This window comes from Ursus maritimus, unplaced genomic scaffold (genome assembly GCF_017311325.1).
Source record: "Ursus maritimus isolate PB19 unplaced genomic scaffold, ASM1731132v1 scaffold_12, whole genome shotgun sequence".
Lineage (NCBI taxonomy): Eukaryota > Metazoa > Chordata > Mammalia > Carnivora > Ursidae > Ursus > Ursus maritimus.
In genome coordinates this window covers 69,060,887-69,074,395 of record NW_024423564.1, presented here as the reverse complement: position 1 = coordinate 69,074,395, position 13,509 = coordinate 69,060,887, and the positions used below count along the sequence as shown (strand labels likewise).

Sequence of the window (13,509 nt, the reverse complement as noted above, 5' to 3'; positions counted from 1 at the left end):
ACCTAAAAGACCGTGCTGCCCCACTCCAGGGCCCTTACCTCTGTACAGAAGGGAGTAAGCTGTGGATGGACTACGGGCTGGACATACATGTGAAAGGTAGACTCAATCTCCATGGTCCGACCATTTAGCTTCAGGATGGGGAACTCAATGATTTCCTGGAATGGCAAAGACACAGAAAAAGAAGAATACATTTTTTTAACCAACCATTTCAAGTAACTCAGAGTCAAGAATGAGGGATTGTTTTTAGCTCCTGCAGGCTAGACCCAAGACTGAGTGAAACGGTGCCCGCTCAGTTCTAATCCTAACCTTCCCACTGTTACCAACCACCCTCACAGGTGGCAGGGGCTAGACACACACCCCACCCCCACTGTCTCTAGAAAGGAGAAAGAAGACAGTAGTACAAGCTGCCCCAGTTTCCCCAACTGGTTCTCTGCCAGAGGCCTGTTCACTGGAGCCCATAAAAGCAGCCCCACCCCTTCCCCTTGCCCAGGTCTCTGCCCTGGATGGGCCTGGATCTCCAGTCACCTAGACATCCAGCCATAAGACCAATCACAGCCTCCTGCATTTGAAGTCTAAGCAGAACCGATGAGTTTCTTCATTCGTTTTTCAAAAAAAAAAAAAAAAAAGATAAATAATAAATAAAGCCAAAGGGGATACTAAAGAGAAGAAGAAAACTGAGTAAGAGTAATAGGAGCTACTGCCTCCCACCTTTCTTTCAGGCAGTACACCCTCCCCCAGCCTGCTCCCCCCAATCACTTAGCCAGCCCTTCCCAGTCCACTGGAACGTAATGGAAGAGAAGGAGGAGGAGTGACAATTTGTTTGGTGTCTCTAAGATTAATTTGTCTCCGTTATTTAATAGAGATGCACAGCACCAAGGTCCTGGTGTGCAAACAGGCTTGCAGAACACTGGCTGTGCAGCACGCCTCCTACATCGCTCCTGGGAAGGGAGGAATGCACCAGAGGGGGGAGAGGGCAGGAGAGCACACGCGCACCAGAGAGAAAAGGGAAAGCGAGGAGAGAGAATAAAAAAAATTATTGCTTTTTAATATTCAAAAACAGTTTGCAAAATTTAATCAAAGCAGAGGAAAAGCTAACATTTTTACCACTTTGACATTTTTATTAGCGCTTTCATAAATTTTTAAAACATGAATGGAATTAGTTTACAACACAAAAAAACTGCCCTGAAAACATCTGGAAGAGACAAATAGGAAATAATAAAAAAAATAAATAAAAGCAAAATCCTCTGAGTAAAATTAGCATGTGGAAAAGGCCTCCACTGCGGAGAGAGAAGGGGGGCTTTGCCCACTCCGTGGCCCGAGTAGTCAGCTCCAGCGGCATTCCTACCCCAGGTCCCCAGTTCTAGAGGGGGCCTTTCTAGTATCACTAAAATCAAGGCAAACTGGTTCTCTCCAGGGACAGCCTGGAGCAGCAGAACGGAAGCTGTTGACACCTTGACCGCATGCAGGACATGAACGAGTGGGAAGACAGGACAAACGGCCAATCTCCTTGATGTCCCAAGGGCAGCCAGGTAGCCTCTCCCTCAAACACACCTATGACTATGGGGCTTGTTTTTAAAGCATCTATTTTTATCCAACACATTAAAGCAGGACTGAAGATCAAATCAAGGCAGTCAGATTTCATGACAGAAAAATCCAAAGGTTCTGCTTGCCTGGTCTCCCCAGCTGATCCCCCAGAATGGGGAAGCTGACAGAAGCCCTCAGAGATAGGAAGGGCAACAAAGCTGAGGCAGAGGGGGCATGGCAGGGAGGCCCCGGCTTTGCTTAGATTAGGTGATACCTTTCCTCCTAACTTGAAGGGGGGTGGGATGTATCCCCCAATTCCCTGGGCCTCCTGCACTCCTTACAAAGCACCCCTTAGCAGACCTCGTAGAGGACAATTTTGTGCTGAAAAATTAAACGGAGGCACACATACACACAAAATACACATTGGTCCCCCTGAAAAACCAGATATCCAAGACTTCCAAGCACTAACTCAAGTGCCCATCAGTCGCCCGAATTTCGGATGTATCCTGCTTCTCCCACTGTGTAGAAACAGCACTTCCCCAATAGGAGCTCCACAGCCTGGTGAGTTTGGCTGCCCTGGTGTCTAAAGAAACAAATACAGCCAGTTCCTCACTAACAATGTTAGCTGGGCCCACAATGAAATTTAACCTGTGACACAACTGTACTTTTCATTTAAACTTTCATTTGGAGAGAAGCAGTGTTTGGAGACCTGCAGTTTGTCCTGCTAATAAAGACAAGTGTTGGGACCTTTAAGGATGCCATTCATCTCTGGCTTTTATTAAATTCAATTTTCTTAAGCCCATGATACATTATGAAATTAGGAGTTGACATTCCTCTGGAAACAAAAATATCTATCAAACATAAATAGAAAAAAAACCCTCTATTACCAAGAATTTATGGCTAAAAGTTGATCTCTTTCCACTTTTTTACAAGCACATGGTTTGTTTTAGATATCTGAAATGTTATTATAGATCTGGAATTTCATCAGTATTTATTATAAAACAGTAAGCGCTTCAGCTCCTGCTCTGACCAGCACCAAGTCGGCATTCTTGGCCTTGGGTCTCCCCACTGCAGCTTGCCTTCAAGCTCTCCCGCTGCTGGCTTCCTCACCCCCAGGGAAATGGAGCTAACCTGTACTCAGTGGCACTCTCCCAGAGAGGAAGAATAAGACTGCCTCAGCTCTAAGCAAAAAGAGGGGGGAGATCCCCGAGGCCTGGGAGCCAGGCACACAGTGGATTGGACCTATCATAAACATACCTCTCCAGATCGCTGGCCCATCAGCCAGGCCTTCTTCTCCCCAAGACCGAGAAGAGGGACTTCAAGAGCCATCTCAGAACATGACTTTGCGTGGGCCCCTTCTCAGCACCATCAGCAGCTGTTGTAACAATGATCTTGCATGCTGGCATACTCATTTAAGCCAATGAGGATGCAAAAGAGGAGCTTCTGACAGAAGACCCTCCGGGGAGTCAGAGCACAAAGGATTTTACTTCTTACCTTCCCATATTACCCAACCAAGCCTAGAACCTCAAAATCGGCCCCAACAGCCCATTCATGGGAGAGAAACCCTAATTTCTGCCAACAGGGCATGATTCTGCAGCCAGTGTACCCGGAGCAGGTCAAACACTTCAACAGTTTTCAGCTCATAAGGATCAGAATGGGTAACACCAAGTTACAGTTTGGTCCCATTAATTCCAAGCCGGGAGCTTAGGAAGATGTGCCTACGTGCTAGCTTCTGGAGGCAGTTGCTCCAATAATGAAACTGTTATTCCTGCCCCTCCTCCTTTTCCCTCCTTCAATCTCCTCATTCCCCTGGGAAGAAGTTTCTAGGAGAAGCTGAATGTCTGCTTGCGCAGAGGTAGCACCAGGAAGGAAAGAAGAACCAGTGGTGTTCACCAGCCCTCTCTTCCTCCCCTAAGAACAGTTTCCCAACTCCCTACATCCGTATGTCATTTGCACTCAGTGAAACTACCTGAGCAGCCATCTACGGGGCGCAAAGCACCGTACCGGTGTTGGAGCGGGATTTAGAGAGAAGACGGAGCCTCTGCTTTGGGGAAGTGCAGACTAGTGAGCAGAGAAGATACCGAACAAATAATGAACAATACGCTATGATAAATGTCCTAGTGGAGGGACATACTGAGTGTTAGGACTTTCAACTTGTAGTGTGCTTGCAAATACATTTTCTTATCTTACCCTTATTAATCCTGGAAGATAGGTCATATCAGCAGCAGCAGCTCATAAACCAACACTATTAAGCACCTACTATTTACCAGGCAGGGGCTGGGTGTGGACACAGAGACAAATACAATGAGATGTGGCTCCTCTGTCTGAGGGGTTTGGAGTCTGGGCAAAGGGTAGAGAGGAGCTGGCCCCAACACCCTCGGGGACACTGGAAAATGGAATCATTTCATTCCTTCCACTTGTTATTTACTACATGGCAGACACTCCGCTAGATGCTTTAGAGGAACGACCTCATTGAAGCCTCCTAACAACTCAGGAGGTGGGAATCGCTATGATCCTTATTTTACAGGCAAACTGAGGCCCAAAAAGAAGTGGTTGCTTGCTCGAGGTTACACTCCTTGTGAGGGGCAGAGCTGGGACACCAAATGCGGAAATGAGACTTAAAGAGAACAGGACTCACAGCTTTCAGAATCTGATGGGTCAAGAGTGGATTCTTCCTGGCTGAAAGGCTCTTTAGGAAGCTCAGTCTGCTGTCTCCTAGGAAGAGGCTGCTCTCGAGTTCTAAGAACACTGAATGTGGCCTACCCGGGCAGAAAGTCCTGGACGACCCCTGCCAAACAGGCTCCACAGCAGCTGTGGTGATGCGGACGGCGCTATGCGCTGAGCTCGGGGAGGGTGGGAACCAGGAGCCTCAGGTCTGCATCGCCAGCAGCCAGCTCCATCCGCACATGCAGACCTCACTTTCTCTGCTTCTGGTGAGTAACATCTGAGGGGGCCGATAGATGGCAAGGTAGAAGCCAAGCACGTGGCTCTAACAGAAACACCTCTGCTTTTACAGAGCTCTCCACAGGACCAGGGAGGTGAAGGGATCTACTAAAGGGGATAAACAGGGTAAAGGTGGTGGTGGAGCCAAAATTCAAACCCGGACACAGAACACCCCAAAGCACTTTCTGTCTCTCATCTTTACGTGGCTTCTCATCCTCCCTCAACCGCTACAAACCACCAACATCCCAGTTTTCTGTCTGTCCAGACCAAGGGTTTCCTGGAACACAGAACTTTCAGAGCTAAAACTGGGACAGCTGGTCACCCTACACTGTCCACAAACTACCTGCACTGCTAGGTTGTCCAAGGATAGAGCATAATAGTCCCCCAAAGCTGGTCTGCTAATGATGGATAGGAACTAGCCACAACTTGACAACTCAGGACAAAAGCCTCAGAACTTCGATTGTTTGGAGTATCCAGGGTTCTAAACCGACCATGTCTGTTGTCTCCCTCAATAAAATGCCAGCAGCAAACCTTTCTTTGTTTTTTTAAGAGGAGGGAAGACAGATAAAAAGGAAGCACCAAGTTAATATTCTTTTACCTTTTTAAGTGAGCAGAGGTACAAGTTGGAGCAAAGGTTTTAGACACAGCTGCTTTCTAGTTGCTCAACGAGGAACACCAGAGATTGTCTTGATTAACTGAGGACAAAAGTGCAATAGCATCTCAAGTGAAATTTCACACCTACAACCAGTAGATTACAAGAAATAAATGTGTAGGCTGCTTTCAGGGTGTTCAAACTCCCTTCAACTAAAGTGTCTTCAGTGATAAGATTATATTTGAAGATAGAACAACAACAACAAAAGGATTTTTAAGGAGAAGGGACTTAGGTTAGACTGCTGGAATTTCTTGACAATGGGACAGAAGGTTTAATAGTATCGTGTTCTTACAGACCTTTTCTCCAAAGCACAGATTCTCCTTTGCCTGAGCTGATGGTTCTATGGTCCTGTCTGAAATAAGGGAATCAGCAAAAAAAATTTTCATGGCTTCCTCCTCTCAGCCTAGGAACTGGCATTCCTTCAATTTAAAGATGGTAACAACTAATCTAATCCCTTCCTTCCAACCTCTGAAGAAAATTCCAAAATGTGCAACACCCCTGCACAGAAAGGTTTGATAAATTCAAAAGTGACATCACACCACAAGGTAGAAAAAGCAATATATGGCAAAAACATGAGTTTTATGCAAATACTTGGTTTTTGGCTACAAGTCGCATGCAAAGGCAGGCCCTTCCTCAAGGGATCAAGGAGCCTCCTGGCCACAGGGAAGTTGAGAGGGGAAAGTGAGGGTTGCACCGGGCAACGAACAGGGCACGGTTTGCTTAACAGTTTCTCCCTTGGGGAAATAAAAAAAGACATTTTATGCACAAGGAGCTTATTTCTTAAACAAACACTCGTGGTTTTGATTTACACCACAGCCTGCTCCTAAATAATTTATGGCGGGTTAAATTTATTGCCGAGCCCTGGCTGGCTGCAAATTCGAATTGCCAAATAATTAGATTTTAGGGCAAAGCTTATAAATTACCCGTCGATTTGTCCGGACTTGTTTGTCAGTTGCTTTGTGCTTCGGGTCATCTTTGGCATTTGGCTGTTTGGGTTTTAATTGCTGATTTACACTGTGACAGATGAGAGCCGATGCTCTAAGTTTCAGGACAAGGAAGGGTAAAAAAATCGGAGCTTTAAAAGGCTGATTTTTCACCTACATGTCCCTTTGCACTATCCCCATAGACCCCAAAGCAATTAAAATGTAGGAAAGAGGCTGAAAATAGACACTGCTATTCTTTATTGGGGGGTGGGGGGCAGTGTGCAGAATGATTTACAATTTACTTTTACTGAAATCGGAATTTAAAAAACAAAATCATAATACCGATAATGAAGGAGACCAAAAGTTTTCAAAACTGCATCCTCACTCAGAAGCGTGCATGCCTGTGTCTACCTTCAAGTGACTCTGGACCCGCCTCAGTTCAAGCATTTTTACATACGCAATTGTAAATAACTGCTGATATTAGTGGCCTCTGTGAAGCTGACCCTCCAGGGCAGCAAACAACCAAATGATTCCTTTGTAGCTACCTGTATACATATTGGTCATAAAATTAATTTAAGCAAATCTCAGGGTTGTGAGCAGGAGAGGCCCCCCAGAGGCAGGACGAAGGGAGGGCATGGAAATGGAAGGGTTCCAAGTCCAACTTACCATTCCAGTAGAGGAAAAAAAAATCTCTCTGGGTGGTGCCTCAGCTCTACCCACTATGTTGATAGAGGGCCTAAAGGCTTTCTCTATGCTTTCCAAAGAGGACCTGCTTCCCAGCTACCTGCTATACCCCAATACCTTACAAGGATGCCACAATTAAGAATACTACAGTACTAATTCTCCTAGTAAGAGCTAACTGCTATAGCTGTTGCATGTCAAGCACTGTTCTAAGCACTTCTATTTCATCCTCCCAACAGTCCTACAGGACTCATGGTATTATCAACCCCCTTTTTGCCAACAGGGCAACTGAGGCATTAAGAGTACAAGTAACTTGCCCAAGGCAAGTCATACTGTTAGTAGGTGGTGGAGACCAGGCTCAAATCCAGAGTCCAGCTCTGGAGTCTATGCTCTGAACCATTATGCTATATCGCTTCTCATCAGAATAGCCTCTCCCTCAGTTTTCCTCACTCTGGAGGTCCAGAGTCCACATTCTGGGACTTGGGCACATGCAGCCAATGACTGTTCGTTTCATCAACCAGTAAGGTGAGGAAAAGTCATGAAACACGCTCAGGATCACAAGATGAATCAGAGGCTTGGTTAGTCAAAGACCATTTTCCCAATCAGTGAAAATACTGCACTAAAGATCCACTACTTTGGGGTAACAGGCGATCAAGAGAGGCCCAGGCCCACCCACACAGACAGAGGTTCTGGTCAGGAAACTTGGGACAGGAGACCAGAGAAACTGGCTGGGTTTCAGGAGGCTTTGCTCCTGAAGGGGCTGCTGGTCTCTTCACAGAAGACTTATTTCCATGGGGTGCTTCATAGATTCCCCGTTCTTTGTACAAAGCTGCCGGCCAGAAGCCAGGACAGGGAAACAGTTGTGCTGGCATGACAGTAGATTTTTAAAATCACTGACCATGGAGCAAGCAATACACAAACTGACATCGTGCCTACAATGCACTGAACACTTTTCTCACACATTGGCTCATCTGATTGTACATCTCTGTAAGGCAGGCAGGAATCACTGACCTATTTTATAGACGAAAAAGCTAGGGAGGTCAGTGGGTCTCAAAGCATGTTCCCTCACAGGGAGCATCCCATCACTTGGGAATTTATTAGAAATTCCTAGCCTCCACCCCAGACGCTGGACCAGAAACCCTGAGGTTGGGGTCAGCAATCTGTGTTTTAACCACCTCTGCAGGTGATTCTGATCACAATTCTGATTGTTAAAGTTTAAGAACCATTGGTCTAGACGAGAGCAGTGTCTCTCAGACTTCAAATTACCCAAAGATCTTGAAAAATCACAGATTCTATTTAGCGCTGGAGCAGGGCCTGATACTTTTTTTTTTTCCTAAAGATTTTATTTATTTGACAGAGAGAGACAGCCAGCGAGAGAGGGAACACAAGCAGGGGGAGAGGGAGAGGAAGAAACAGGCCTCCAGCGGAGGAGCCTGATGTGGGGCTCGATCCCAGAACGCCGGGATCATGCCCTGAGCCGAAGGCAGACGCTTAACGACTGAGCCACCCAGGCGCCCTGGGCCTGATATCCTGCATTTCTAACAGGCTCCTACATGATGAGGATGCTGCTGGTTTTTGGACCACACTTTGAAAAACAAAGGTGCAGTCTAGAACATCTATGAAATTACCTCCTTATCACAGATATACTGACCAAGTGAAAATCCAAGCCACAGTCTTAGTTCTTTCTCAGAACAAACCCTTATTTGGCCCACTTTCAAGCACCTGGAACAAGCCCTTTAGATCTGCCAACCACTCCTAGCTCTTGCCATCAGACATTTCATTCTCCTTGCTGCCACAATCCAGGGGAGAAAAACTGGCATGTCACATCCCCGAGCTTTATTGAGCAAGCTGGCAACTCTCTGCTAGGGAGCCAACAAGAGGTCTTCTTTCGTGACAATGTGTGCTCCCTTGAAGAATACTGCCAAGATCAGGGCATCGGCTGCCCACAGAGCACTCACACTATCCTCTCCAGAAAAACACCTTCCTCTGTTCAAATGAATCAAAAAGCAGTTCTGGATACCTCTCCAATGAAGACTTCTTGAGAAAGACCTACCTGTGGCCACAGATCTGGAACAGGATCGCAGCAATTCCTGCAAATATCCCAAAGCACCAAGCTGGGGATTCCTCACCAATGTCAACCAACTGCCACATTCTACACCATCACCATGAACTTCCTTTTAAGGCCTACCCCTGGCCTTGTTTCTCTAGTCACTTACCTTTCTAGTGAAAGTAGACCTTATCAAAACGGCATGTTCCATATCCCATTCTTCAGTGCCTACCTCCTCCATCCCCAACTAACTACCAATTCCTTTCAGTCCATCAGTTGGCCTTTCATTCAAATGCTGCTAGCACTGGGGAAAGAAAAAAAACAACCCATGAACAATGCAGACAGACTCCTTGAAACTCCACTTTCAAACACTTACAATCTCACGCCATGGCTCTCAGTTGCTATCATGCTTTTGGAATCCAAGCTTTCTTTCCAGTTATCATCTTATCTAACTAATCACCCCTACCTACCTCCCCTAAGCCAGTGGCCAAACAGTTCATCAAAAAGATCCTACTTACAACACCACTAAGGAAATCACCTTATTGGTTCTGATAGGAATCTTCAGTTCGGAGCACCCCATTTACAACAACCATAAGTTCCACCTTTACTCCTTGACAAATCTCTTAGCACCACTGACTCCCAGGGGCCCACCAGGATCCAAAGGTGCCACCAGCTACTTAAAAGCATGGTTCTCGGGGCGCCTGGGTGGCACAGCGGTTAAGCGTCTGCCTTCGGCTCAGGGCGTGATCCCGGCGTTCTGGGATCGAGCCCCACATCAGGCTCCTCCGCTATGAGCCTGCTTCTTCCTCTCCCACTCCCCCTGCTTGTGTTCCCTCTCTCGCTGGCTGTCTCTATCTCTGTCGAATAAATTAAAAAAAAAAAAAATCTTTAAAAAAATAAAAATAAAAAATAAAAGCATGGTTCTCAAGCTCACTTCTTTCCAGCACATCTAAAAGCTACAACACATAACTTCTTCTCTCCATCTCCACCATCACTACCTTAGTCCAACCTACTAACAACTCTTTCAAATAATGCCTCTTAATCAGGTTCCCCATGTCCATTTTTAACCCCTTGGAACACCTTCTCCACCATTCCCATGAACTCTGGCTTGCAACATCTCCTTCTGTTTCTTCCATTCCATTCAACAACACCTTCACACTTCCTCTTCCGGCTCACCAACTTTGCCCCCAGTCTCACTGTGGACTCTGTATGCTCCTTTCCTTTCAGCAACATCAGCATCTCCAAACAAGAGCCTCTGCCAGCATTTAGCCTTCAGACCAACCCTTGGCTGGAAGGGCCTCCCTAGAACTAGACACTGACCGCAGCACTGGAACAGAAGTGGACTGTTCACGTAACAGATGTGTTTTCCTGCCCATGGACCAAGATCGCCCACTGGCCACTACATACAGAGATAGGACCAAAACAGCAGCGTGTTTCAAGGTACCTGCGCATCAGATTAAAAGCTTTGCTGTTGTTTGTCTCTGCCTCCAGAGTCCACTTACCTCCTTTCTGATTCTCTCAGCACCAAACGGGGCTTTGCCTGTGGCAGCACTCTATACACACAAACCCTTCTCTGCCTGTCCCAGCCTGCTCACCCTTCTGCTGCAGACCTGCCAGCCTAGGGGGCTAGTGTCAATCTGGGAACACTCTTGTTTCAGGCTTTTAGGCTATGACTCAATTTTCACAGCTAGAGCTCAAAACTCATCACATAAATGTATAGCTGTGGGGTTTTTTTTAAAGTATTGTGAACACCCAGGATAAGAGAATAAAAAATAATCACCCCAAAAGCATCTTAATCAAAATGATGCAGGATCCTTTTCCCCAGCAAGACAAAGAGATGGAGAAAGAACCTCCTAATATCAGTTTCCTCACGTCAAACAACTGAGATCAGTCTACAAAATAAGAAATGTAATCAATATTGGAGAGAAGGAAAACAAGACAGGATGGAGGCAGGGAGAAGTGAAGCCTATGGACCTACCCTAAACACTCCTTTGGATTTCACTTCACTACCCCATCCTAAACTACTCGTTTTCCTTCTATGGCTGTGTACCTGTTGCTGCTGCTCAGAGGAAGAACTCACCCCCCACCTCGACGCCCTCCAGTCACCTTTGCTGTAGCACATTCTCTCTTGGTACCCAGGCCCACCTGCCTCTTCCTTAATCCTTCCATCATATCCCTTCATATTAGTCAGTCAGTTGCTTATCTGTTTGACAGATCTAAACCGCCCCAGTCTATGGAAGGTAGGTCTTCCCAAGGGATGTCTCACAGATCCAAACTGCCAGTACTTTTGGGGGTCAGAGGGAGGTGCCATGTCATTCTCCAGCCCTTCCTTCTCCTTGAAGGCCTAGTAGCCCGACCCCATGCTACCTTTAATAGCAGCTGGGGTATCTGATTAGCTCTCCCTGGCAAGGCCTCAAGGCCTCAGCTCACATATTTTTTTTGTTGACCCTTACATTTTTGCCCACACTTTACTAGCTAAAATTCTCTCAGACCTCTCTGAGCCTTTATACTTTCACAGATCCCACTAAGACCTTCTAGCTTGCAGGGCTCCTGGGAGCTCAGTCCATTAAGCGTCTGCCTTCGGCTCAGGTCATGGTCCCAGGGTCCTGGGATCGAGACCACACCAGGCTCCCTGCTCACCAGGGAGTCTCCCTCTCCCTCTCCCTACTGCTCGGATTCTCTCTCTCTCTCAAAAAAAAAAAAAACAAAAAAACAAAACAGGGCGCCTGGGTGGCTCAGCCGTTAAGCATCTGCCTTCGGCTCAGGTCATGATCCCAGAGTCCTGGGATCAAGCCCCACATTGGGCTCCCTGCTCAGCGGGAGGCCTGCTTCTTCCTCTCACACTCCCCTTGCTTGTGTTCCCTCTCTCGCTGTCTCTCTCTGTCAAATAAATAAATAAAATCTTAAAAAAAAAAAAAACAAAAAGTAAAAAAAAACAAAAACCCCAAAAAACCAAAAACGAAAAAACCCCACAAATTAAAAATCTTAAAAAACCCACCTTCTGGCTTGAATGTGAGAAATACCATATAACCAATAGAGATAATCCTACTAAACAAATGGTGAAATATTTGCCAGGTTCAAAGTCTTCATTCCCTCTCTTCTTCATTTTCAACACTCCCAGAAACAACCCTGCAATCCAGGTCAGTTTTTCAGACCTAGGTCAATTCATCCTGGCTTACTCCGTGAGCACCTTCTTTCCTTCTTGCTACAACAATTCTGAGAGGCCACAGGCTGACTCGGCTCTCTTGGGTCTCCTAAATTTCTCTAACATCAAGCCTATGAGACCCCTCCTCCACACTGTGAGCAGGGTTGATCATTCCCCTCCTTTGAGCTCCCATTGCACCAAATACTTACCTACATGATAGAATCAAATGCTTAACAGTGGTTACATGTAGGTCTACCCTCCTCGACTATGAGCTCCTTGAGGGTAGGGACCATTTCTTACTTGTTTCTATGTCCCCAGCATCTAACACAGAGCTTGAAGTTCCTATCCAAAGAATAGAAAGAGGCCTTTTCATTGCCTCGAAGGTAGTTACAATGAGGTCCTCCCCATTCCTTTGCTTACTTGGTTGGTTTTGTCGTATGCAACAAAAACCTTAAAAGGCAGCTCAGTGTCACTGTTCATTTACAGTCCCTGATTTCATTCATCATTTATCAATGGCCCTATTCTTTACAGCTCTTCCCCACCACCAACCTTAGCCCAGTGTCTAACAAAATCTGCATTCCAACAGCTGTCTCAGCCCTGGGGAGGCCACCAGGATAATAAGAGGCTAGGGGGAGGTTTCCTGATTTGTACTAAATTATGTGGTGATTTTGTTACCAATGACCCAGTGCTCCCCAAGGAAAGTTCCTGGTCCCCACCCCCAGGCAACTCCACAGCCCTAACTACACACCACAGCAGCTTAAAGGTATAAACCCTGGGGAAGATAGAGAAGCAGTGTGAACAGAGCAAATAAACCCAGTTCGATCTATGCCTCTGCTATGCCAAACACATAAGGCAGCACCACCATGCACCGGTGCTCCACTCCCGGGGATGTATATTTTACTTCTACATTGCTATGTCTGCTCCAAATAAAGAAGGGCCCTTCGGCTTTCATGTGAAGTTACAACAAGGCCAAGACCCGGACACAGCAAATGCTTGTTCCCATTCAGGGAGCAGTTGTGAGGAGCCACAGTGACAGTCAGAGGAAAGGGACAACGGGGGTGGGGGTGGGGATCCCTGTGAGGGACCACCAGGAAACAACGGTCTGTGAAGGAGGGGGGCTCTTGGAGGTGGAGGGGGAAGCACCACTTTTATGGAGGCAGCAACAAAAAGGACAAAAGCGCCTAGTGGGCTGTCCCATTCCCACCACCATCACTGGCCACCAATAGAGGAATTCATTTACGGTGACCCTGGAAGAAGAGCTGTGTTAAAGCAGAAATATAACTTTAAAAAAAGGCAATAATTGGTCTGATGGGCAAGGGAAAAATTATACCAGGAGTTGGGAGCCTGTGCAAGAACACTTACAGCTCACACAGTCGTCATAACTCAGCCCCCTCAAGCATTTTGTGCTCTGCTTATGGTGTTAACTTTAATGTCTTAACATATAACACCATCCGCACTAACACAAAATACTACACACGCCAGATGAGGCTGAATTATAGTTGCTGTGGGAAGCATAACTTTGAATTTCCTGATTTTGGTGCATTTAATCTCAACCATAATGTTACATTAACGTCGGTTTTGCATTTCATTTCCC

General features: G+C 46.4%; 1 protein-coding gene across 5 annotated transcripts in view; it reads right to left on the bottom strand.

Moving 5' to 3' along the window:
• The window catches only part of ERI3 (ERI1 exoribonuclease family member 3), a 126,412-nt gene that overhangs the window by 93,154 nt on the left and 19,749 nt on the right, over window positions 1-13,509 (bottom strand). For all 5 annotated transcript variants that reach the window (XM_040627390.1, XM_040627388.1, XM_040627386.1 and 2 more), the window contains one exon: window positions 39-155. In XM_040627390.1, coding sequence (XP_040483324.1) covers window positions 39-113 — 75 coding nt within the window. In that variant the 5' untranslated portion in view covers window positions 114-155. The remainder of the gene's footprint in view (window positions 1-38; window positions 156-13,509) is intronic.